This window comes from Vidua macroura, chromosome 1 (genome assembly GCF_024509145.1).
Source record: "Vidua macroura isolate BioBank_ID:100142 chromosome 1, ASM2450914v1, whole genome shotgun sequence".
NCBI classification, from domain to species: domain Eukaryota; kingdom Metazoa; phylum Chordata; class Aves; order Passeriformes; family Viduidae; genus Vidua; species Vidua macroura.
In genome coordinates, this window is record NC_071571.1 from 134,729,968 (window position 1) to 134,757,678 (window position 27,711).

Consider the following 27,711-nt stretch of genomic DNA (forward strand, 5'->3'; position numbering starts at 1 on the left):
ACATGAAGCCTGTGAATACACAACCAACCGATGGATATAATCCACATTCCTGGCAGCACTGGCATCTAGTGGAGGAATCCAATATAGCACAGTACCAAAAGATGTGCCAATAAAATATATTCTGGTAAGTTCTTTTACAAACTTGAATTACTGCTAAATCTTACTAGAAGTCATGGTCATACATATTGTGCATAAACATATCCATCTATATTAGTACAATGCTATCACACTGTGTTGATTTATCATGATCTCATACTCTACATTTTAATATTAATAATCTATGCCCCCTGTGTAGGCGTTATCTAAAGACAAGAAATAGGGAAACTGAGGTCTGTATGAAATTCATATCAAGTCAGGTGAAAACAAGCTGTAAATGCAAAAGATGTAAAAACATAGTAAAAAAGATGTAAAAAGATAATGAGGATAGATAAGTTTAGGTCCTCCAAATCTTGGGCTCCTGTCCTGCTCCTTCCACCTTGATAATGTCTCTTCACAGGGCTGTTGTTCCATGTGCTGCTCTGGATGAACTTATAGATTAGGAGATAAAACATCCTGAATACCTAGGACCTTCAGGTTGCTTCTAGTCTACCTAACAAGAAAGTCAGGCCCCCTTGGCTGACCAGAGTTATTTGTGAACACTGCAGTGCAAACCTGAGCAACTCTGCACTGGTGGAAATCAAGACTTTCAAACTCTGTCATCTTCACCATGACTTTAAATGCCCAGTGAATAGGAGTCATCATGGCACTATCCGTAAAAATATGGTGTGGTCTCTGCAATAGAATTTCTCATCAAGGTATCTGGTAAAGTCTTGCAGACAAACTCAAGAGAGGAGAACAGTAGAGTATTTTTTGTCCTGAACTGGTCGCATAATTTTTAATGCAATAATGCTGTTCTGGCGAACACTTTTACCTTGGCCTGTACTTTGACAGTACAAAGAGAAAAAAGTTTGCTCTGAGGAGAAGGGAAAGTCTCAATTCTAGTTTATTTTCTTCCACACTGCTCCCCTTGGGCCCAACAACACACATACACACACACATACACACACATACACACGCAATTTAGACATCCTGCTCCAAGAAATTCACCCATGATCTGAGGCTTATGATACCCATGAAAAGTAAGACACTAATGCTGTGTTTAGTTTTCCATTACCCTTCCTCCAATGCCATTGTCCAAGCATAAAAGAATTACAACTTTTACCTTCTCTTCGTGCATTACTTATCACCTTTGCTGAAGATTTACTCATTACATGGACTACATAAAGGGGGCAGTTTACAGCATTTGCTATGGTAATTGCTCTTTGTGTAGCTTCAGCTTCCACTTCTTCAGGACGACACAGTTCATGACCCTCAGGGCCAGTTATTCCCATTGCCAGCATCTTCTTTGCACCCTGAAGACCGAACAAAAGCATGAAATAGTCAGTTAAAATGTATCTATGGTGTCATGAGCATGCTGTCAGTCAAATTGATTCTGAACCAGCCATTGCAGCCAGTTCAAGGAAAAAAATAACCAGGCAGTTAGGATTTTTTTCCAAAATAAGTTACTGTAGTTTTATCTGAAATCTAATACATCAGTAAATTCAGGTCTCAGAATACCTAAGTAAATTCAAAGAACACATTTCACTGGCTTGCAGGATTAAATCACTGCTCCTGAAAACCCTACCGCTCTCTCAATACATACACCTAAATATCATGGCCAAGGAAGTCCAATGATGATACTAACCCTCACTGGAAAGAAAAAAAGGAAAAACATTCTTACTAAGCACAAAAATGCATCTCCAGAGCCTCTGAAAACCCCAAGATTTTAAGAGGCCAAAAGGTTTTGTCTATACTCCATTCCAGGAATTTTAGATTTGCTGATTTGAGATTATCAATGAATTCATTTCCATTACGGGACCTGGGGTGCTGTTGACTGGAATAGTTGAAGAAACTATTCTATTATAGCCCCTCGAGTTATCACTGATGTTGAGTATCACCAGTGTAGTTACACCCTCAGGGTCCCAGAACTCTCAGTGCCTCCACACAGCACTAAGGTGGCAATATCAAGTATGAAGTGAAGCTAATTATGCATAGAGGGACATTGAGATTTCTGTGTCCAGTCAGTGGAGCTTTCTCCATACTTCTGGATTTGCTTCTGTTACATGAGCTGACTATGTCTGGAGAGACCTAGGGTTAGGACCATCTATATTCCTGACTTTGATGGACAAAATGTCAAATGTGCACCTGTGCAATTAGTTCCCCATTCTCCGCATGGACTTGAGCAACTGCCCCAAGTTCCTTACAGCAGGAAAAGGCTTCATATAGCTCCTCATCATTGACCATGTATATATCTTTATAGGCCATAAACATCTTGAAGGAGTTGACACCTTTGTTTTGAACAAGATTTTCCATTTCTTGCTTCACCTGAAAAATACAGCAATTATATTTTACATATTAATAATTTTGTATAAAGAAATTTTAAGCATAAATGGTGAACCTTTACTCACCCATCAAACATATGTTCAATACAAATGGTCCAAGTCACATATTTAAAGACTTAGTCTTTAAATATGTCTTCTTCTTGCATCAAATTGATTTTCAAAATATATAAAAGTGTAGCACTGCAGTGCAAATTGGAAGCACAAGCTAATTGCAGGAGGGAATGCTTTTTACAAAAGGTAATAAGGCAGAATTTTCAAATAAACCTCCTGATGTTGAAAACATCCATTCTAATATTACAGTCAATGTGTCCAACTCACACAACATGGACATTTGTGCAAAACTGATTTTCAAAATTGGATTGCAACAGGCTGCAGCTTCTACCAAACAACACAGCAACACAGTGACAGAAAAGATTTCATCTTTTAGAGCTTTGTCCTTACTCTAAACAACACACGCAGCCTTTTGAAACATTTGTTGTCAAACAAAACAGCTACAAAATGCTAAGTCCAGCAAAACCTTACATCACAAAGAAAGAAAGACAAATATCTTAGTCTAAAGGTTTATTGCACAACTGGTTAGCTAGAAACATATATTACATAACTTTGGCTCTCCCTTCCCAGTAAAATGATGTTTACAATAATTGACATGTATCTGTAATAATATTACAATTTCCATGGGATTAATTCCTTTCAAAAAGTAAAATATTATTTTTCATCTTCTCTCTAATAATCTGGTTGGCTCTGCCCAAGAACAGTAAGATATGTAAAAAATTCAAGGAATTGTTTTAGTTATTCAGAGGAAGAATGGGAGCACATCTTGAGTGGGAGTTATCAAATAAATACATGACAGAAGGCCCTGCTCTGGCACAAATATGGAGGCATGTCATTTATCCTCTTCACTGTTTACTACAACTAACAGAAGGCATTGTAAAGAATGTATACGTTTAATTAATAGTTCAAATCCTGATGAGATGAGAACTGATCAGATGGGCATGACATATCAGTCTTTTTCACCCAGGCCTTTTGCAGCTACAAAATGCCCAACCTATTTCTTTTAATCTTGGCCTTTATAAACAGTTACATATGAAATAGAACATTTAATTGATTTACATCTCCCTATTTTTATTGGATTCATCAATACAATTCCACTATTGTCTGCTGAGGCTGTTTCAAATGCACATTACTCAAATTTCATTGGAGAATTTATTTCATGACTTTGCCTTAAGTTAGAAGTTGTGGTCAGCCTGTTTTAGCACTCGGTACACAGAATACCAAAGATGTGCTCTTTGCAGAATGAAGGCTTTGGTGCATATATTTTAGAACTTAAAAATTAGAAGTACTCCTATATAAAATAGGAATTTACTTAATATATCTGTGTACTGATGCATAGTTCTCTGAGAATCCAAAGTCATCTTGTAAAACATGGGTCTCATTCAAATAGATATCAAGCACCTGAAAAATTAATTTATCAGTAAAGCTTTCAGGCTATAAGCAAACATTCACTCAGCAAAGGTGATTCTCCTATATATAAATTCAAAAAAGGTTTTTAACATTATTTCACATTCAATGTACTATTGGCTACAGTCCTGCTTTACTGTAAAGGGGTTTTACTGCAGTCACCCAGGAAAAAATTTCATTTCCTCTACAAATGAAAGTCAAGTACCATATTTTTCATGTATACCCTTACTAAAAAAAAACCAAAAAAAAAACACCCCCCAAAAAAACAAACAAAAACAAACAAACAAAAAAAAACCCCAAACAAACAAACAAAAAACCCAAACAAAAAAACCCAAAAAAACCCAAAACAAATTACCAAAACTCATCAGAAGCATAAAATATCAAGTGTTCAAGCAACAAAAGACAAAATTATTGTAAATATCTCTTTCCTTCTCTGACCTGCCTGGTCTTGGTATTGCACAATTCCTACCTTTAACTTTGTGCAGTATAATCCAGAGATGTAGGCTATCTGCAGACTTTCAAATACATATACTCTCAGAAGGGTGTGGGCTATTTCAAATGTTGTTTTTAATCACAAAACCACTAACCAGCAAGCAATATTTAGCATGTGAAGACTGATTCAAATCAGGTGTGGCATAAATTTATGGAATTTAAATCAGCTCTTGTGTCTACCTTGTTGCTCCACCATGTAACTGCCACGTGCAATGAATAATCACAGCAGACTTTAGGGTCTGCCCAGCTTTTCCATGTATCAAAAGCTTCAGTAAGAGAACAACCTTTCTGAGGGATGGCAAAGTCGATGATCATAGTGGTTCCTCCTGCTATAGCTGCCTGAAAAGAAGAAAGTTAATATTTAGCAATCAGAAAGAACGCAAATTTCCTCCCACCCTCTCCAACTCCCTTACATCAATTAATCTGGATAGACTGAAAAGCCAAAAGCCACTGAGGACTTCCCCTGAGTAAAGTCCAGACTTGAAAAATTATTATGGAGATTAATTTCATTTGCTTTGAGAAAAATGTTCTCAAAACCATGCTCAAGAGAATCCAAGTGAAATTCTCATGCTGAAGGAGAAGCTTCTCTTCATGTACAAAAACTTATCAAAGACTGGGAGATGTGTCTGTAATGTTCATGCATCAGTGACATTCCTCAAGTGTGTGGAATGACTGAGGAAGAAGAGCATTAGAAGAGCACAGTCAACTTGAGACGTGCTTCCTCAGACTCTGTGTAGTAGAAAAAACAAGCCTGAGTGACAGGCAAGTATTAAGGGGCAAATACGCAACAACAACAGTAAAAAACCCCATTGAGTTTGAAAATACAATATGAAAACCCCCAAATTCTTGACTAATACTAAAATATTTTACAAGTGTTTAAAAGCACATTTTTTTAGTAACAGGATATCATTTAGTAAAACTGTATAGAGGGTTTTAAATAGAATGAGCAATTTACATCCTCTACATAAATGTTGTCAAGTAATAAAATAAACTACAACTTTACTTAACAGATGAATGGTGATCAAAAATTGCTTTTTAACAAATAATTTCCACTCTTCTTTATGGACAACTGAATTATTAGTTTTCTTGCCTTTGGCAGGGAAAAAAGTTACTCAGATGCCAGATCCTTGACTAAAAGAAATTGATCCAGTACAGTTCCTTTGTTGAAATTGTTGCTTTCTTCCAGATTAGCAAAAGAAATTCTCTCTATTGCTCTGAACAATGTCCCTTTGCAAAACGGTAACAACCAATTCAGATCAAAATATGCACAGCTCAAATTCACAGGATCGGAGAATCACAGAATTAGCTAGGTTCAAAAAGACCTCTGAGATCAAGTCCAGCCTATGACCTAACACCACCTTATCAACTAAAACATTGCACTAAGTGACACACCCAGTCTTTTTTTAAACACCTCCAGGGATGGTGACTCCACCACCTCCCTGGGCAGCCAATTCCAATGCCCAATCATTCCTTCTGTGAAGAATTTTTTCCTAATGTCCAGCTTAAACTTCCCCTGGCGCAGATTAAGACTTTGTCCTCTTGTCCTGTTGCGGGTTGCCTGGGAGACCAAACCCCACCTGGCTGCACCCTCCTTTCAGGGATTTGCAGAAAGAGCTGAGGTCTCCCCTAAGCCTCCTCCAGGTTAAACAGCCCCAGCTCCCTCAGCTGCTTCTCACAGGGCTTGTGCTTCAGACCCTTCACCAGTCTTGTTGCCCTTCTCTGGATGCATTTGAGCACCTCAATGCTCTTCCTGAATTGAGGGGCCCAGGACTGGACACAGCACTCAAGGTGTGGCCTCACCAATGCCCAGTACAGTGGAAGAATGACCTCCCTGGTCCTGCTGGCCACACTATTGCTGATACAGGCCAGGATGCCATTGGCCTTCTTGGCACACACTGGCTCATATTCAGTCTGTTGTCAACCAGCACCCCCAGATCCCCTGGGCACTGTCCAGCCACTCTGTCCCCCAGTAACGCTGCAGGGGGTTGTTGTGGCCAAAGTGCAGGACGCTGCACTTGGACTTGTTAAACCTTGTATTGTTGGACTCAGCCCATCTATCCAGGATGTCCAGGTCCCTTATGACATATTACTCTTCCTTTTTCTACAACAATTAGTCTCTTTCTTCCTTCTGTTGACTTAGAAATCAGAAGAATAATTGTAAATATGTCAGTATATTTTGCAAAAAGAGAAGTTTGGAGAGTGGCACAAGTATTTGTAATCTCTAATTAATTGAGCAAAACATTTTCTCCAGGAAAAGTTTTTCAAACTGTCAAACATTTTTCAACAAGACTGATTGACTTGTTTGTTAAACAGGATTTAAAGAAAGTTTATAGACTCCATGAGAAAAGAAACATCATGGGTTCCACAACTCCACTCAAAGTCTCTTTTTATTCCTACATCTTTTTCCCTCTCTATCTGTAAAGTGCTTTACTTATTCAACTGAATGGGTAAATTTTAGCTAATCATTGTAGCATATTTCACAATAGTTGGAATACAACTCTGTCTCACTGAATTTCTTGACAAAATATTTGTCAGATGATGACCTTCAGTGAATAGGTCTGAACAATTTCCACACTTTGACCTGGGTTAAGAATAGCCACAAAATCAAATTTTTTGACATCTGATTGCTAAGTTGGATTTAGAATTTTCTTGTAGGCACTGAAGTGACTATCTGGACATCCTGTTTTGCCTCTGTTTTGCAGCCTCCCTGTTCTATAAGTACCACAGAGTTACTCAGAAAACCTTAAAAAATTATTTTCTGCTTTTTAGTAAACCCCAGTTCTCCAGTGAGAGGAACTGGGTATAACAGTCTCTGTGAAGGTAATGGCTAGCAGACAAGCCAAGTAGGGCAATGGGACCCTTTCTGTGAACAAAGGATTTCAGTCTGCACAACAAAGCTCTTAGAAAAGTGCCTTGAAAATTTTGGTTATGGAAATTGTATGGAGATGATGCATAATACTGTTAATATGAGTAATTGATACACTATTCATATTCAGGGAAGTGAATAAGATCAGCTAAAAAGCTGGAAAAAAACCACTCCAAGTGTAAAACTGGGAGAAATTAGGTACTTTAATAAAGTGTATTTGAAGTGGACTTTAATTGAGAGACACAGTAAGCACCAAAGTGAATGACTGAAGAAAAGTCTGCATTCCTTATGCTAACAGAGGAGAAAGATCAGATTACCACAGAAGTGCTTGAACAGCACAGTAGAATTAAACTGTTGCTTTAGTTAACCTTTGCTCAGAGAAGTATGAAGCTTGATCTATGTACCAAAGCAGGTTGTAGTCTGCATGCTGACAGCCAGGGTTAATGCCTGCCCCACTTGACCCCTGCAATCACAATAGTTTCTGAAGGAGCCCAAACAATATACTGGTTGAGGGTGGACCTCAACTGAGTACCCCAACTGCTTTACAACAATGTCCCGGTCAAAGGGACAGGAACAACTGGCCATGCTTGATTCACATTCTGTTCTCTCCTTAAGAAATAATACTGGACAACCAGCAGGTACCCCTCTGAGAAAGCCCAGATGCACACACAGACGTGCACATGTGCACCCACCTTGGTTCCAGTATAGAAGTCATCTTTTGACCTGCTTCCCATGAAAGGGAATTCCATGTGTGTGTGAGTATCAATGCCCCCAGGGATCACCAGCTTGTTAGTTGCATCCAGCACAACGAGTCCAGTCGAGGGCTCTGGGTTTAGGTTTGGTCCCACCTGCTGCACCACTCCATCTTCCACATACACATCAGCCACCACAGAGAGGTCATCATTCACAACTTTTCCCCCTTTGATCAAAAGTCTCTGCTGAGCCCAGGTTTGGGGTGGCATGCCAGCGGGTGAGAGTGAGGCCTCAGCTCAGAAAGTTCTCTTGCCTCAGAGTACTTCACTGCCCCCTCCTCCCGGAGCAGCAGCTCTCTCCAAATGGCCCTAAACACACACCACACCATGCCCTTTAAACAGACACCGGAGGAACTGCCCCTCTGCCCCCGGCAGCTCCACCTCCCTCCTCCCGTGCAGCCCAGTGACACAGATGGGAGCAGGGCGCTGCCCTTGGGCCTTTCTGCTCCGGACTCTGCCTGGACAAAGCGAGCCAGGCTTCCAGGGGGTCTGGGGTGTTCTCACAGCACGCGCTCCAGCCTGCCCTGTGCACCTGGGGGTTTGCAACTTGCTGAGCTGCTTTGAAAATGTGGCTATTTTATCATCTTGTGGTGCCCAAAAGCAAACTGTTCTTTGCAGCCACATTTTAGGAAATCAAGGGTGACCTGAGCTCTCCACAGAAGCAGCCAGAGAGCCCAGGGATGACCTGAGCTTCCTGCAGCCGTGTCTGGGGAGCCTGTGGGTCCAGCCTATGCGGAGGGAAAGACACTGCAGTGCTCTGGTGACCCAAGTGCTGCATCCTTCTCAGTGGAGGTGGTGGGGTCCACACTGCTCCCAAGCTGTTTCTCAAAGGACTTGTCACACATCACCTCAGGATCCAAACACAGCTTCCCCCTGCCACTACAATGACACCACATGGACAGTGCTCCTGCCTGAGGGGAAAGCTGGGGTGTGTGTGCCAACATCCACGTGAAAATCACATTTCAGTATCCGATGCTCCATCTGCCCCATGGCCCTGCTGTGCCCACCTGGCAGGCCCGGCCTGTGCTCACCACAGCCCCCTCACTGCTGCCCACACCCTCTGCCCGCCCCGGCTGTGCTGGCCCCTCGAATCTCCCTGCCCCACGGGAGCCCTTCCTGAGGGCCAGGGAAAGTCAGGATCTTCTGTGGTGGGTTTCACACAAGGCTGGTGTGACCTTGGCAGGATGTGGCTTGTGTGTTTCAGAATATACACCTTGAAAAAGAGGCGGGAAAGTAATACGAAGACAACTGGAAAATGAGCTAAAGACTGGCACAGAAGAGGAAAGACCTGCTCTGTACCATCTCAGAAGCACCAGTTTCTATGGCATTTTCCCACTTCTCCCATAACCCTGGATTTTCTTACTCAGCAGTGACATGGCACTGCTCAAGTGTGTCCCTAAATCTGCTGAGCAATTGTATCTTCATCCCCTCACCTCTTCCAGTTCAGTGGTGATGATTTAGCAAGATAGAACATTGTCTCTGAGGGCTGTGAGAAGGTACCAAATAGGGTACCACACAAGGCACCAAAAAGCCATTTAGACAAAGGACACAAGATTTGGAAAAATCTCACTTTCCCATCAGCATGTCACCTTTGTTCCTTCCCTTATGATGGGTAAGAGAGCATTATCATACGTTTACTTTTCTATCTGCTCATCCCAAAGTATCTTGTCTTACACCTCACCTTTGTGCAACAAAACAGACACCTACTGGGATTCATAACCTGACGCAGCAACAAAACAGGTCAAAACTCATTTGGAAAAGCAGCTTCACTTTGCATAAATTAAGTGACCTTTGTTAAGTGAGGAGAGGGGGTAGCAAAGTCAGAGGTTCATCTGATCGTGTATAGCAGTTAAGTTCCTATGCCAACCCCAATGGATATTTAATGATTTGATGTAGAACAGCATGAACAGAGTTTACAGTATTTATTGGCAAAGAGACTTCACCGTGAAATTTCAGTACCACTTCAGTACCTAAACTTCCAACCTAAAATAAAATAGTCACTTTCCTGTATTTTCTCCCTGGCCAATGATTACTTAGTATTTTCTATGAAAGGAGTTTTGACTTGACAGACCTAGACAGAAATCTCTGAGTATGCTCTTGGGCCAGTGGCAGTCGTAAACTGTTTCTGCTCAAATCCTTCTGCCAATTTGGGCAGAGGGAGATCTGAAGGCAGATCAGCCACATCACAGCAGATCATAGTGCAATGGGATATCCAGTATTCCCAGTATCCCATAGTGGGATATCCAGTTCCCTTTCTATGTGTGTTGCACAGGAAAGAGGTGATACAAGTTTCATAAATGCATGAAGAGTAGCACAGCTCAAAGTCCTATTTATGTCTGTTTCTGAACAAGAACAGGCTTGAACTCTGTTTCCCCTCCTCTGATTTCCTCCTGGATAATTTAGACTTTGTGGATCCTACTCTTAAATGCCTAAACCTTCCTATCTGTAACTTCATGCCCAGTTCAGAATTGCAGAGCTGCCCACAAACCAGCAACATGACATCTTACAATACTGTTCCTAGGAAAATTGAATTTATCCCACAGGTGGTTTTGAACACATTAAATAACATATTGGTATATAACAAGATTCTGTCTAAACAGCCCTTTTATTTAAACCATTTGGACCAAAAAGATAATCTCACATCAGTTGCATTTATGTATATTTGGTAAATATTTAACAGCTCAGATGTCCCTAGAAAAAACAGCCTGAAATACCACTGGTGGAGCAGAAATAATACTTAAAATAATCAGAGAAGACAGCTGGACCTACATTCCTAGTGATCACTGAATATCTACTGCTGCTCCAACAGGGATTCTGGCTCCTAATTGCCTTCATAGTATTTACTTACCCACAAAACATTTTACCTTTTTATCCTTCTCTTTGCAGAGTTTAAAACAAATCTTTGCTCCATAATCAATGTCTGAGTCTGCACTGTTGAAGTGGTCTGGGCTGGAAGAGAATTAAACTCTGTCATAGTACGTGGTATTGCTGTATTTTGCATCTGTGCTGAATGCAGTGTTAGTAACAAAGGGAAGTTCTCATTATTGCTGAGCAGCACTTGCACTACGTCAAAGGCTTTTCTGCATCTCATACTGCCCCACCAGCGAGGAGGCTGGGGGTGCACAAGAAGCTGGAAGGGGACAAAGCTATGACAGCTGACTCCAACTGACCACAAGAATACCCCAGGCCATATGGTGCCATGCTCAGCATATAAAGCTGGGGAAAGAAGAAGGAAGGGGAGGGACATTTGGCGTATGTAGCATTTGTCTTCTCAAGCCACTGTTAGCGGATGGTGGAGATCTGCTTTTCTGGAGATGGCAGAACAACTGCCTGCCCCTGGGAAGTGAGGGATGAATTAGTTTTGCTTCGCTCACAAGTGCAGCTTTTGCTTTACCTATTAAACTGTCATTATCTCAAACAAACAAGTTTTCACGATATTACCCTTCCAAGCCAATTGAGTGAGTGGCTGTGCAGTGATCAAATACCAGCTGGGCTTAAACCACAACCCTGCAGAGACATTTCCTGTTAGGAACAATACTGATCCTAAAATGTTACATAGTAGCTCAACAATCTGACAGCCATTGCAGAAAGTCTTCCCAAGCTCACAAATCTGAAGTTGAATCATATGGTAATGTTTTTGTTGTGTCTAGCAAAGCAAATAATCCTAGCAATCTAAATATGGAGCATCTTGTTTAGTTTAACTACCACAGAAATGCAATCATAAGAGGTTTCTCAGTAGCCTAATGATTAACTGATTCCATTTGAACAACTCTAAAGGAAACACAATCCACGTCCATGATTTACCAAATGAAAATAATTTAGCAAATTTAGGAATAAGTTTGCAAGAAACAGAGGACTGAAGTTTGGAACATCCAGCAAACCTTGAGGATATCTAAAAGTCATTATAATGCAGACACCATCAGTTTAAAGTCTTCTGACACACACATACTCTCACCCACTTCATCCTGGAACCTTTAACTGCTACCTGCCTGCATAAAATACTATTTATTTTTAACTTCTCCTGTAATTATTACACCTTACTCTTATCTTCCCTTTGCTTCCATTTTCACATTCTTCTTACCATACCCTAGTGCTGTAAAGCTCTTCTATTATCACACAGTCCTCAGCTTTTTCTTAACTCCAGGACTCTTACTGGCATTAACCTTCAAATTAAAGTTGGTGAAACTGAAATGTATCTTAAAATGCAGGAGCAGCAGACAAATAGGCTTTTGACCAAACAGAGACATTTTGTGAAGGAAACTAGAGGTTGATAATGAGCAGCAGAAAGAAAGCTCAGCTAATGAAGATGTGCAATTCATAATATTACTTATTTTTGACAACTTTCCACCAAGGAAGAAAGACTGGATCATGAACCACATTTGCAATATGAGAAAATTAATAAAAATAGTACCATCAACTTTCAGCAATGATGGATAAAGCACTAGGTTTTGGAGAATTGGTGAGTTTGAGGTGCACTCTGGATTTGCAGAAAGGAAAGAATGGTTATCTTTTGCCATATTCAGAAAGTCAGAAGGACTGAATACTCAGTAGGCATTTCTTTACAACTCCTATTAAAAAAATCCATAATGCCTGTTCACCTGGGATTTACTTTCACACTTTTCTCTGCAGTGGGAATTTAACATTCATTAAATAAAACCAGGTGGTCTAAATGTAATTGCACCTGTAAAGTCTTCATAATTGTGAGACGAGTCAGGTGCCCTTGTCAAAACCTCACAAGTCTTCAGAAGAGTCTGCTGGCTACTTTCATGAGATGGATTTTCAGACACAAACAAGTGGTGAGGTTTCAAAACCTAAGCTCTCAAGCCTTCTTCAGTTGTAAGAGCTTTCCAAAACTAGCAAGAGTGCCCCATGGCTTTCTATAATGAAACAAGGCTAAAGAACATTAAGAAAGGAGTTCAATCCTCTAGTTCCACATCACCTGAACTATAAATATGCTCTCTTAAGTACTAGGCTACATCCTAGTGCTAGTCTTTCCCCAGATACATTAGCAGTGATGAAGCCCATTAGCACCCAGCCTTGCATCTCACACGTGTGACACAAAGGAAGGCAGCCAAAGGTGTGTGTGTGCTGAAGACCATCCTACTTTTTAGAGAAACAGGAAGTAGTGACTGTTCTCTCATTTTCATAAGGCCAAGTGCCTCCTTCTCTTCGATCAACACAAATGGTGAACCACAGACAGTAAAACCAATGAAGAAAAAGGAATGACCAGGAATCCAGCAGAGGAATAACTAAGAAACCCTCATACTCTCTCTGTAAGTGCTCTTTGCTCTTTTCACTATTCATTGGCTCAGTAAGGGTCCAATAAAATGTCCACTTTCTAAATATGTGCAAGACAGGTCAACTCAGGTATTGAAGTTCTAAGCCTCACAGTGCTCTGGGAAAAAAACAAAACAAAACAAAAAAAAAACAAAACCTCATCATACTTGTCAGTTACTTCCCAGTGCTAATCTCAGTCAAAGAAACGAAGTTCTTAGTTGGGATTTTTCCAAACTCCAAGAAACATAACCACAAAAGCACAGGGATTAGCTATCTTTGGAAACTGTTATATTTACTAATGCATTGTCTAAAAGAAACACAGCAAAATATTAGTTGTATCTTCTCCAACTCTCGAGAACATCTATTCAACATCTATCGAAAGAACACAAAGTCAGAACTATAACTGCTGGCCAACAGAGTAGATGAGAGAAAGCAAAACTGAACATCTCTGTTCCTTGCTGGGCCACTGCAGAAATGTGGTGTCACTTTATGACATTCCTCACAATCTTGTATATTGCTCCTCTTTTTCCTCTGGTGCACAAGAACTTCTTCTTCCAACTGTGTCTGTTCAAGGTGGTTCTTAACCAACCACAGGAAAGATGACAGATTTAAATCAATATATTTTATCAGTTGTTTTTTCTCAATTATATAAATTGGAAAAGCAGATAAATCTATTTCTTCAGTTCTGTTGGCACACTTTCAGATGCATGATTATTTCACTGCAAAGGTACAAATGCAATTCTACCAAACCTCTGTAACACCACATGTCAACAATGCTGTAATGAAATCTGAGATTTCTGCTCTGAATTCAGACACCTGCCTCTGTTAGATAATATGCACAATGTATGCTTATTTCAGGGATCATGTTCTTCCTTAAAGGAAGTTTATTTCTCTGTCCTTTACATTTTGCATAAGAAACCCTTATTATTTGTAAGGAAGCCCACACTAAACCATAGCTCCTTCTGTCTTTCTCTGATCTCCTGATTTGACATGTCCTACCCATTGTGACTTATTTTTGGGAAGGTCTCCTGCAATAGTTTGTCTCAAAAAAACAAAAAAACAAACAAACAAACAAACAAACAAAAAACCCCACTCCTTTGTGCAATGTAATATAATTATATTCCTTTAGAGTGTCTAGTTGTTTTATTACAACCTTTCCAAAATTCAAAATCCAGTGACTCATCTTTTAGTTTTTTTTTGCTTCCTGTGTTTTCCACCCATTTCTTTCCTGCATAAGCAGCATATAAAGAGTAACTGTGATCTGAAAAAAAACCTCAATCTTGTAAAAACTTCACTTGCATTTGAGTCTTTTGTTTCGTTCTTTGATAACAGGATGCAACTTGGTCACAAGGAGAAATTAATGCTGGAAGCTGAACTTTTCTGCTAGATTTCAGTGTGCATGTAAAAATACCACAAACACTAATTTGTGCTCAGATATTCACAAAGGTTAGCTAAATTTTGTTTACTGTAAATGCCCTTTCTCAAAATATGATTAGGAATCACTAACTGACACTGCTCAGAGTGATGTCTCTCATTTCCTCCATCAAACACATGGGAAGTCTTGCCCATCTGAATTCTTAGATAATACTTCAGTTTAGTGAATCCTACATTCTCTTCCCCTAAGCTACTACTCACCAGATAGGAGGAACTGCACATGGACAAAAACCTCAACTAGACATATTGACATGAATGTTGTGCTACAAACCTCTCTGTATCAAGTCCAATAATTATGGACTTTAATTTACCAGGATGAAGCAAAAGCTAACTACAACAGTGAAATCCCAGTGGAGGATAGAAGGGAAAGAGCTTTAACTATCAATGTGCTTACCTCTATATACTTCTGGTGACTTGGCAAAGGGACAAGACAGTCTTCTCCCTTGTCCTTTCAGAACACACCCCATTTTGGGCAATTGACTTTTAGCTGCCATCCTGGAGGAATTCAGCTACCAACTGCTTATTTTCAGAAAGTCACAAGGGAGGAAGAAAAGAGATACAGTCAAAAAAACCCCACAAACTGACAAAACACTTCAAAAAAAAGCTTCATCACAAATTGAGGAAGATTAAAACTTTTGCCTTAAACTAAGATTTATGGGAAATGTGCAGCACTTCCTCAGGACAACTGTCACAGCTGAATATCTGGAGATGTATATTGGAGAATAAAACACCCACTTTTCAGAAAGAAAGCAAAACCTCATCCCGACAGGAAAAGCCATGATTTGATCTGCAAGTGAGTATTTAAGATATAAACTTCACTAAAACAGTATTTGTGTCCCAACCTGAACTTGATTTCCCTGGACTGAATCCAAGCTTTGGCACAAAGCTCATGCTTTGGCATTTGGATAGAAAGTGGAACACATAATACAGTAACTAATTCCAGCATCCGCTCCAGCAACCTGTTTTGAAAGAAGAGTTATCAGCAACACTTGGTGAACTTGTACTGAAAATGAACTTTACTTTGGAAACAGAACAAGCTCTTGCACCATCTGAAGCTCAGTCAGACCCCTCTAATGTTTCAATGACAAAAAAAGTGTGGTATGTGAAAAAGAACGGTGACAAACTATTCCCATGTTTAAATAACTTTACATAAGGAGAAAACTTGTCTCACAACAACCTAGATTCTTCAAAGCTAGCAGATAAAAGTGATTTATTACAAAAAACAAGGTAATTCCACAGTAAATATTTCTGACTTTTTTTTCAAACTGCCCTAGTATTGTAGCACAGCTAAATCAAGAATCAATTAAACAAAACACTAATTCAAGCTCTCCAGCATAAAAAGAAACAGGGTAATAATGTCTTATCGGAAACCTCAATAAAACCAAACTAAACAAATGCAACCAATCATTCATACATTACTCAAAAGAAAAATCAATCACTCCTTTTAATATCACTAAGAAAAAAAAATCACTGCAACAAATTCACCTCATACAAATATGAATTTTATTTACAATTTTCCAAATTATCAATCAAATCCAACTTCTCAGTTAAATGTGTAGCATTTGTCCTTTAAAACAAATTAAACATTGTGTTCTTTTTACATCTGCAATATGGAGTCCATAGGTACATGCTATTTGGGGCATCTAATGGAACAAATTTAGATCACTATGTCTGTTCAACACCAAAGGTATTCTGTGAAGAGACTTTCTTTAAAATTTATCTGCCTCAGGGACAAGCATTTCCACAACCACTTTCTAATGACAATTAATTAGGAAGGTTTAAAAACCCAGTATTTTATACCAGGACATACTGTTCACATATACTTCAGGGTGTGTTACCATGTTCCTACTGCAAAGCTGCCTGCTCTATAAGCAATGCTACTGAAATCAGACTAGAGATTACCCACAGATTTAGATATTATTCAATGTGAATAAAAATGGCCATTGACAACTTTTACTTGAGTATGTGTAAGTATGGGCCAACTTGTACCTGATCTGGTACCAGTGTGATGTGATCTGTTCTGAAACTTGAAACCGCATGGGTCATTATAATAAAATCTTTTACAACTGTATTGCACATAAGGTTCCTCAAAAGCACAAATCTACGTAATTGCATTCTGAACTCAGAATTTACCTGCTGACTCTAATGAAAAAATCAACCAGATGGTAAAATAGTTTATTTTTCTCATCCCAGTGTCTGTGAATGAAGAGGGAGAAGATACATACACTTTGGAATCCATTCAATTGTTTGTTCCTTCTGCATGTGATTTGTACTTCAGAGATGAGGATTTAAAAAAAATAAAAAGCCAGACAGACCTTGGATTTATCTTTAAAAGTACCTCAAAAACATAACAAAAATTCAATTTAATTTTGATACATATTAAAATTTTAGTCAGTTCTGCCCGACAGCATAACACGACAGAAATGCACAAGACTTTAAACATGCTTTAAAATGACATTCAACAAAGTATTTAAAATTTAATAAATAGCATACAATCACACACAAATACATTTCATACTGGATCTTTAAGCCTACTAAAAACAGACTGGCAAAAAATAAATAAAACAGTAGTTGACAGTTTTGTTTTTAAAAGGTGTAGTTTCTTGTTGTTACACTAGTAGCCACGTGTTAACCTGCTTATCACAAAATTGGAAGTTATGAGCTTTTTTCCTCACTGATTTATTTTGCTCCAACATGTAATATCAGAAAAAAAAAAATACACTAAAAGGGTTTTCTTTTGGTTTTTTTTAAACCACCAGTCTGCAACCGAGTAAACCAGTTTTTAAATACAACGAATAAATAGGGAATTAGTAAAGCAAAATCAATTGCAACAAAAACGCAACACCCCAAGAAAAGAGCCATGGAAATATATAGCCATTGCAATATTAGACAATAATAGTACTTAAAGTGATAGTGCTTGTGCACTAAGCTCATTAGAGACCTTAATATGATTTTAGTGCAAATCCCTTGAGTCCAAACAAGCTTTATACCCTACAGTATAATGGAAAGATCTATTACCAGTTGGAACTTACTCTGTAGTGTATTTGTACATACCGGATATTTAAAGAACTAACAGATATTGTAATATCTTCGGCCCTTTTTTACTTCAAATCAAAAAGACTAATGACTGGGGATTTTACATACTATTTGGTTTGTACCATATTAAATTGCAGTTTAGGAAAGTCAGTGCTAAAAAAGCTTTTGCCATCAGTTTATCTATTATGCCTCAATTTTATATATCATTGCATTTTGTACTTCTGAAAGAAAAAGAATGCTCCTGGAGAAAGTTTCTCCTCCCTTTAAGTAAGTTCACATTATGATGAAATTCAAGAATATTTAGACAAAGTGTTGAATAAACTCAAATAAAAGTACATATTTTACATTAACAATCCTTACCATATTTAGTATATTAAGTTACAAGTATGTTGGCAACAATACAACAGAGTCAATTCCTAAAGGAAAATAATTCTGTACAAATTCACCTGTTAATATGGGGTTAAATAGGCAACCACTAAGTCTTGAGCAGCCATGTTTCAGGTTTGAACTATAGTACCAGGATAAACTAAATTTGAAACTAATGGGGAAAACTTCAGTTTAAAGAGTAATCCAATTATACTGGATACACACATTGTGTATTCAGAGCCATTAAAATGTTCACTCTTATAGTTCCATAATGTCATCCAGTATAAGAAAAGTTTAATTAACCACACAGGCTAAAATAGCTTTAACATAATATTGTCCTGGATTTTTTAAAACTAAAAACTAATTTTAACTGTGAAGTACAAAACAATGACAGATATTGCTCCAACTTGTACACAATCTTTCCTAAACAAGCCGTACCTAGCAGAGTAATAATGCCTCATCGTCACTAGTTTCGTTTTTCACTGTTGCCTCTAAGCAAGTGTCGGGTATCTGGGCAGTGTGTACGATGCCACAGCTCTCACAGGGGCCATCTCGACTGCATGACCTTACATTGTGATGTGTTGCACTGTAAGGCTGTCTAAGCCCTGGTCCTTGATCTGAGCTGAGATCAAGTAGAGGTCTTGAACAGTCATTCATGTCAAAGTCTGATGCTACATCAGAGACTGGAATTAACATTTCAACATCATCATCCTCTTCTCTTCCACTTACCCCATTATCAAGCTGTCTCAAAGGACTTTGGTTCTGATTCACTGAGCTTGATCTCCCTAAAGTAAAGCGTACCCAGCGTAAGCCTTGAGTCATACGGCTTAGTGCGCTCGAGAGCTGGTGGCGTGCGGGACTTGTGCTTGGGGGCTCTACACTTGTCACTTCTCTTCCACCATCCGTGGTGCTGCTACTGCTGCCCTGAGCAGAGGAACTCCCACACGCTCCCACTGTTGCTTCTATTGCTGTTGCAGGAGGGACTTTTTGAGGCAAGGTGGCAGCAACACCACCAACTGCTCCTGCTGTGTCTCTTCTTTCATTTTCTGTGTCTGTATCATCAGATTCAACTGAAAACAAACTTCTATGAGTATTACTTCGTTCAGCTTCTCTATTAGTACTTTGGCTGGCAACATCATCTCCATCCGCTGAGACCAATGCCAACGATCCAGAATGACGTGACCTTGCAAAATTAAAAATTCGATTCCAAATGTTACTTGATCTGCCAGCCATAGGAAGTCTGATTGAGGTAAATCCAAGCTGAGATCGTACTGCCAGCCTCAGGTTTTCCAGAACTGAAGCCTAAATAAGAAGATAAGCAACAATCAAGCACTGACAGTCTGCTGGTACTGTTCTAGCAAAGAAAGAATGATTAACTATTGTGCAAAACAGCACTTAACGAAGTTAAATGTAGAATCTTAAATATTACAAAATGTTCCACGCTTCTTAATAAGGATCTAGTATATGTAGCAAAAGGCTATTAAAAAAAAAAAAGTGGGCATGACAGAAGTCTAGATGCTCTAGAGGAAACAACATTGTAACAGGCGAATTAAGTGGAAATACATATGCAAAGACAATAAAAGAGCAATGATTTCTATACAAGGTATATTTTTGCCCTAATCAAGGATCTCTAAATAAATACATTGTAAAAAGCAAGGCACCATAGTCCGGATATGAAACACAGATTAAAGTAAAGTACAACCACAGAGCCACTAGAGCAGGCATACAAAATCTATTACAGTCTCCCCAAAAAGGTAGTCACTGTGGATTTTAGAGTACAGCACATAGAAACATGTCTCAAAAAGTTTAGGATTTGTAAACAAGGTCTTCCAGAAAGATTTAACAAAGGTGGCCACCTTCTTTATCCACTACCACAGGGCTGCCTCAAAGGGACTAAAGTATCTTCTCCAGCAGAGGTTTATAGTTTGATTTCCACTCCCTTTCTGATATAATCTGTTAATTCCAGTTTCAAAATGCTTTAATGCTTCTGTTTAAATAAAATTATCTTATGTGTTCTAAAATATAAATTTCTTGAATTCAGTATACATTTTCTAATTACCCAGCTACAGCATGCCTGAATTTTCCTGTTTAAAATCCTGTATAACTTTTCAACTGTAAGGTAACACAAACATAAGAAAACAAACTCCTTTGTCTTGGGGATCTCTTGACTCAAACTTAGACAAAACACTGCCTCAGCTAAGTAGCTCCATTCTCAAATAGTGTAGAAGATCTTCCAGGTGCCCATCATTCTAAAAATTTTCACAAATGTGTTAGAAGATAAAGCCCATATTCACAACTTTTCATTAAGATTATGGCAAAAAAAGTAGAATATTCTTCAGAAGAGCCATTCCCCGATTAAACCCTTAACATATATGCATGTATTTCCCTTAATTTATAAAAACTGAAATTCAGTGTTCTCATGCTGTCACCTTCATCTCCCTTTCACCATCCTTCAGACAACACAGCAGGATATCCAAACAATACTTCATGCACAACCTACCTCTCCCCTCATTTCACAGGATGACTGAATTCAAGCATGCAGTATGTGAGTATGGCAGCCTTATTTTCAAAAGCTACTAAAGAGGCTGCTACTCATCTTTGAAAAACCAGCTCTGAGGGCATGTATCAGTTTCAGGTAGAAAGCACTACACTGAAATTAGAACATCCAACATTCCTATAGCTTGAGACTTCTAGCAAATCTTGAGTAACTATCTTCAGTCCTACACAGCCCTGCAACCTTAAAATGAGTATTTTGCTGAAAACAAATTAAAACACACCTTGACTTAATACTGACTCCCTTTTCCCAACACTTTACCATATTAAAAATTGCATTTTATAATTTATAGAAATCAATTTACATTGAGTTGAGTTTTTACTAATGTTGCCTCCTCTGAAAAACAAAAGGTTTTAAACATTGCAACTTCATTGGTTAAATATGAGGAAAGTTTTTATCATGGAAGCATCAATGTTCTAGGATGACATTTTCTTTACTTTTGATGGCCTGGTCACTACTATTTCTTATTTCTATGCTAGTTAATTGCTCAGTATAGTTACTTCAGTTTTCAAGGCTACAAGTCTTATTTGAAATACTGGTGTCATAATGGGAATTCACTAACACTCTCACTGTTTGAAACTATTGTACATACATTGATATTTTATGGAGAGTGAAATCATGATTACACAGAAATATTATGAAGCAATTACATTTTATTATGTTTAATTATAAAAGTTTGCCATATAATTCCAATATATTCTGAAATGAACTTAAAATGTATCTAAAGAAACAGTGCTTTATTAAATTTAAGTCAAACTAAAGACTAAAGACATGTCAGTAATTACACAGATTTTTAAAATCTCCAGTACCAGCCTCTGACTGCAGCCAGTAGATCTCTGGGTTTTGCAGAACTGTGCTCTCTATGAGGAGGTTTCATTTTAGTAAAACCCAAGATCTTTACATCACCTTCGTGGGATTTAAATATGATAAAGGAGTTTGAGCAAGCTAGGTTTTTCTCAAAATCATAACTGTTCCTACACATATTTATGTACACCAAACCTGAAGTGTCCCACACAGGGTAGGCAACTTCAGGAAACACTGGTTTGTTCCAAGTTACCTGTACTAGAGGACTTACACATCTGGGCATGACAACTGCACTGTCTCCAGAGACTTTCTTAAGTTAACCTACCTGAAGAGACTTGTGAACATAGATCCATTATAAACCAGCGAAGGTTAATTTTTTTTTTTTTTTTTTCTTTTTGGAAAAGAGGACAGCAAGCCAGATTTATAAAAGTACAAAATTGGTTTGAAACAGAAACATACTGATCTTTATTATAACCACAGCAACCCACTGAAAAAGAACAAGGGATTCTACAGTGTTCACTACGGACATTTATTAAATTCATTAAAGAACTTCATTGCTAATTTAGCTATCAAAAAAAAAAATCTTTACAATGTTTTTTTAAAGCCTCTCAGGCAAATTGCAATTTATTTTCCAATTTTCCTCTGTAAAATTTTTGTGGCAGGTCCCAGCTGCTTGTGAACATATGAGCATGAAAGAACATGTGAGAGTAATGCAATTTTTTCTTACCATAATCTTTGCTGTATTAACTGCAACACAATATAATTAATGCCATCTCTAACAGAGCACACCAGGATTCCCAGACTAAGACTTTTCTTCTATTTCTCACAAGAGTTTTATACTTGAAAGACATGTTTAACTCCTTGAAAAGTTTTTTGAGAGAAATTAATTTATCAACCAAGTAAGAAATGCACTAATCATCCACCTCTGAATCTGAGTGACTAGAAACTAATGACTGCCATTTACTAGCTTTTGCTTTGTTACTCATTCATGATTATTTTATATGATATGACACCGTCTTTCTCCATCATCTTGTTATGCAAAGCAGGCATGAACATACCTACACACTGTGCATGTCTACCATTCTGCATTACAAGTTTAGGTCTTCTTTCCCAAATTGCAAAGTGCCATCTTGCAATCTTTACTTTCACAACAGTAATACAGAACATACAATAAGATCTACCAATCGATTACTTTTCATGCAAGAGGGGGTTCTATAGTGTGCATTACTGGCAGTATCAACAAAAGAAAGCCTGCAAAAGAAACTGTGGTGTTACTATATCAAGATTTTGTTCAAGGGCTAATCATTTGTATAACACTATTGACTTGCAAGGAGAAAAAGGAAATGCTATAGAGGAAAAGGAAGCAGATGAAAGTTAAAATATCTTTACTTCAGTCTCCTTAAAATTTAAGGGGTCTGCCTGCTATTTTGAAATCTTACCTGATTTGGGGAACAAACAGGGAAATCTTCAACTGGTGGAATTAAACCCTGGGCAATTAATTGTCCATAGGATGGGGGAGCTTCTCTTCTTAACAGTTCAGCCTCAACCCTTGACAAATGAGTTTCAAATGATCTTTCAAAGAAAAAAGAAATTTCAAAATACATAAGACACTGATCTATACATAAAAATACAAGAATGAAAGTACATCAGACTATTATAATCAGAAATAAAAACCTGCAGAAGATGAAGTTTAGCTAATTTAATTGAAATTTAATTGGCAAAGAATATAAAGTCATTCCCGTGAGTCTGTCCAGCTGGAATGAAAGCAAAAAAACCAACCCAACAATACATTTTTTAAAAACAAACAAACCACCCCAAGCCCATGGGCTAAATATAAACAGCACCATGAGTAACGCTTACATTATTGTAAAAGATTGAAGGATATGTAATCCTGATATGAACTAGCTTACAAGAGAAGAAACATGCTGTTACATACAGAACTGTGATATAAATTTCTAATTAACTGCAGTTTTCTCATACTTCCTTTTTGGTAACACCATCTGAAAGCTTTAACCCTCTATAGTGAAGTGATCAGAATACTACTATCCCCTTTTCTTCACTGGGAGATTAGTGAGTCCCTGGAACATGCTCCCCAGAAAACTGTGTCACAGCACCCAGCCTTCAGAGTTCAAGGAGCATCTAGACAATGCTCAGCCATAGGCCTTAGCAAGGTTTAGCTTCAGATGTCCTGCAAAAAGTAGGGAGTTAATTTGATATTCCTTATGGGTCCCTTCCAACCTGATAAACTCTATGATTAACTAACCTCTTTTTACTATCAAAGAAAAAGGAGCAATATCTTTACAAATCATGTGCAACAATTTCCGTATGGTAATAAAACTACTTCAAGTACAAACAACAGAAAACACCAAAATATTTTTATGAAGTTGAGTTCTACTTACCTTCGCTCAAACATCCTGAGTGAGTACAATTTACAAGTACATCCCAGTGCAATGACAAGCAGCAATCCACAAATAAGACTCCCAATGACAGCTGCAGTTATCACTCTAGTGGGCACAATGACTGGGCAATTCTCTTCGTCACTGCCATCGCCACAGTCATCTTGAGAATCACAAACCCAGCTCTCAAACACACAGCGGTTATTTTTACAGTGAAAATTGCCTGGCTGGCAGAAGAAACAATTCTTTTCATCCGAACCATTAGGGCAATGATTCTGGTAGTTGCAGCGATCTGAACGAGGGTAGCAAACACCATTTCGAGAGCAGGGAAACTCATCTCTTTGGCACATGGTGCAGTTGGTTTCATCCCTTCCATTTGGACAGTGCCAGTAGCCATCGCAGCGTTGCTGCTCTGTGTAGCACCCCCAATTTCCACCGCATGGGATTTCCCAGGGCAAACAGAAGCCATCAACTTGGTATGTTGCATTGAACCCTCTTGCAGCATTCACTTTGTCAGCACAAAAATGCACTCTTATCTGTCCTGAGGATGAAACAACTGTGAGGGGAGCATGAGAGTCAAATGCTGTCAGTACACGCAACAGTCTCCGCGGATTCTCCTCTAATCCATCATATATTTTGACATAGTCTCCATAACCTGTACCATCAAGTTTAAAATCGGTGAATCGCAAGATTACTTTGCGATGATCACCTGTGTCTATCAGCCAGGTGCAGTTGCTGCCAGGTGGGTAGAAGTCAGGATAGTTGGGAGAACTGAAAGTACCATAAAAATATTTCAACCACTGCCCACACGTTGGCACATCACAGTCTATTTCATCTCCCAGGTCAAGACAATCAATGTTACCGTCACATTTTAAAGATTCTGGAAGGCAAGTGTAAAGCTTGGTGAAGCGGGAAAGACACTGGAACTGATCTTTTGTACAAGGCTGAAAGGAAGAAGCTGTCGGAGGATTAGCTTTGGCACAGATTTCTTCATCTGAGTTGTCTCCACATTCATCCATATTGTTACATTTCCAGCTTTCTGGAATACACTTCCCATTAGCACAATGAAACTGGTCACAATCACAACTTGGTTCATCAGATTTCCCTGAAAATATAGAAAAAAAAAAAGTTTTCTTAGAATTTAGCACTTTATGGTTTGTGCTGTGTTTATTTGCTGCGCCAGGTACTTCAGAAGGGCAAAGCAAATGCCTGAAGTGTCTTTAAACCATGGAAACTTTCAGCAAATTTCAAGACAAAACAGGTTTTTCAAGTCAAAATTCAATCAACACATCAGCATGAACCTTATCCTTAGCTGATTTCAGTCAAGTAACTCTAACCCAAGCAAGAAAACAATGCTCATTTATAGCTATTGAGAAATCTGATTTCAAATATGCTAAAAATAAGTTAGAGAAACATCCTTTCTTCTATCACTCAAAATACAGAAACATTTTGTGCTGCAGTACTGGTTATCTCCTCAAATTGTTTCCCAGAAAAAGCAGTCAGACTCTCTTCTGCTTCTGGAGGTTCCTACTTTGTACCAAAGGATCTAAGGCAAGAGAGAAGCTGACAGCTGAAGATTACGTATAACCACCAACCACAAAAAGAAACCTCTGTCCTCTTCTTTTCTCACAGTTTGCTCCTGCCTCTCCTGCAGCAACTAAGATGGGAGTGCAGCAAATGCAAAAATGCATGCTTGCCTTTACTTATTGTAGTTTCAGCCATGTTGAACACAGAAGCATACCTTGGATCCAAGTTATTTCAGTTCTGCAACAATTCAGCTGAGTCAAACACTGCTGTATAATTTTCAATCAGTTATTTCTACAAACCACTGTACAGACTGTAAAATTTGCTATAAAAGAAATTGTCATGGTCAGAATATTTAAAACAAGTCTGCAATGCAGATGGTGCTACACAGCAGTAATTTAGAAAATAAACTAGGCAAATATACATTCATTCTAAGGAACACTATACCTAAGGTTTTAATAAGGAAACAGGAAAGACAGCTTGATGAACTCACTGAAATCCTAATGCTCCCAAGAGAAGAATGTTCTATCTTTTTTAAAAGGAGAACAATTCAGATTGGAATGGAGGCCATCTAATAAAATCATCTGCTCAAAACAAGGCCAAATGTTATTTGATTAGGCTCTTCAGGGCCTTCTCCAATCAAGTATTTTTAAAGTTCCAGTGCTTTACTAAACAACATGATAACAATTTTCACAGCTAGCTTGAATTTTTCTTGCTGGAACGAATCTGCTATGATAGGTCAAGTCGTATCACACTTCTGTTCTCCTTTTTTTCTACATTAATATCTCTTAGAAAGCATTGAAAATAAATACTCTAACTTAAAATAATAATTTTTCTTTAAAAAAGTGCAACACATAATTTTTAAATTTCACAAATGCTTAGGCTTTTAAAAAGTGAATGCAGGAAAAAATGAAATCATCAAGAGTGTTAAATGTTATATGCACTGCTGAAGAATGTTTAAGTCTACAAATTTGCTTTCAGAGACTGAATGAAAGGAGAGCAAAATGTATGTGTTGTCAGTGACTAATTTTCAGAATATGTTCATTTCATACAAAAAAATTCCAAAGAACAGATGCAGTATAAATGATACCATCTTGTTCTGTTACAGATATGTAAGTATTTATAGAACACTCACACACATACATATGGTTCACAATATTAGTACAGCAAAGTTGGAACCTTGGCCTTGAATTTAAAACCTGTAAAACTGAACTGCTAGACTAGTCCTACCTAAATTGAATGACTAAGCTCCATAGGTGGAGGTAATAGAATAGTAGGTAGGAGGTAGTAGAATAAGAGGTAGGAGAATATGCATCATTGAACCTGTTCAAGTACTGATCATAATCTAGCTCCGTCCCTCTGCACTGCAGAACCTGGAAGAAGTTGAGAAGAAAGCTGTAACATGGAGTTATAAATATTGATGGGAATATTGCAGTAACAAAACAGGCTACAATTTCAACCCAAGCTCTTCCTTCAACAAGCTTCTAAACATCCCAGAAAAGAGTTGGGACACTTGATCCTGATTTAGCATTTTTAATCACCAATCCTGCAATCCTTACATGAAGAAAATTTACCTATGAATCAAAAATTAGAGTCATAAAATTATAAGAGATGTACTAAATAAGACTAACTTTGGAAGCTGTACTACAAAAGACTTCAGGATAGCACAAGATCATTAGCAGCATCCATATGCAGTTGTAGCCAAAGGACTAACACAATTCTTCCTTGCATTTACAGTGGCCATTGACCTCTGTGCTTTTAGTAACTTTATTTTCCACTCTACATCACCATTAGTAATCTCTGTCCCATTTCAACTCCCATAATTAAAAAGGCTTATAAAAAATAAGCAGCGAGAGGAAGACAGAGGGAAGAAAGACAAATAAAAGCGGCACAAAATTTACTTTCTAGTCTAGCACCCTTCCTACCTGTAATGCTTTTTTCTTTCCTATTATTGGTTTTAAGTTAAATATGAATATTTACCTATTGTTTTCTTTAAACAAGAATTAATTCAAACAATTCACATGACCTATCTTCCACATCAGATTTTAAACATGGGGCTCCCTAATGGTCACTTTTATACTTGGAATCTGTAGTGTTTCTATCATTTCAGCACAGATAGGCCTAACTTGCATCCAAGTAACTAATTTATTATTGTTTTTCCCTTTTTCTACGATGACTTGACAATTTTGAGAGTAGCCTTAAAAACACTGAATTAAATAGTCTATTGAGGTGTTAATCTGAGCACTACTGCATGATGCTGATGAGAAGAAACCAAACATAATGGCACAGCTGAACCCATAGTAAGTGTGCTAGCATTTCAGGAGCCTTTTTT

The 27,711-nt window shown here is 38.2% G+C and overlaps 2 protein-coding genes across 2 annotated transcripts in view; both read right to left on the minus strand.

Moving 5' to 3' along the window:
• Positions 1-8,253, minus strand: part of DPYS (dihydropyrimidinase) — a 30,935-nt gene extending 22,682 nt beyond the window's left edge. Inside the window, exons 1-4 of the mRNA XM_053977875.1 lie at positions 7,929-8,253; positions 4,551-4,709; positions 2,224-2,403; positions 1,202-1,391 (exon numbers count right to left, since the gene is read on the minus strand). Of these exons, the coding sequence (XP_053833850.1) occupies positions 1,202-1,391; positions 2,224-2,403; positions 4,551-4,709; positions 7,929-8,198 (799 nt within the window). The 5' untranslated portion in view covers positions 8,199-8,253. The remainder of the gene's footprint in view (positions 1-1,201; positions 1,392-2,223; positions 2,404-4,550; positions 4,710-7,928) is intronic.
• Positions 8,254-16,179: 7,926 nt separating this feature from the next.
• The window catches only part of LRP12 (LDL receptor related protein 12), a 51,221-nt gene continuing 39,689 nt past the window's right edge, over positions 16,180-27,711 (minus strand). The window contains exons 5-7 of the mRNA XM_053987696.1: positions 23,859-24,960; positions 22,899-23,031; positions 16,180-19,403 (exon numbers count right to left, since the gene is read on the minus strand). Coding sequence (XP_053843671.1) covers positions 18,540-19,403; positions 22,899-23,031; positions 23,859-24,960 — 2,099 coding nt within the window. The 3' untranslated portion in view covers positions 16,180-18,539. The remainder of the gene's footprint in view (positions 19,404-22,898; positions 23,032-23,858; positions 24,961-27,711) is intronic.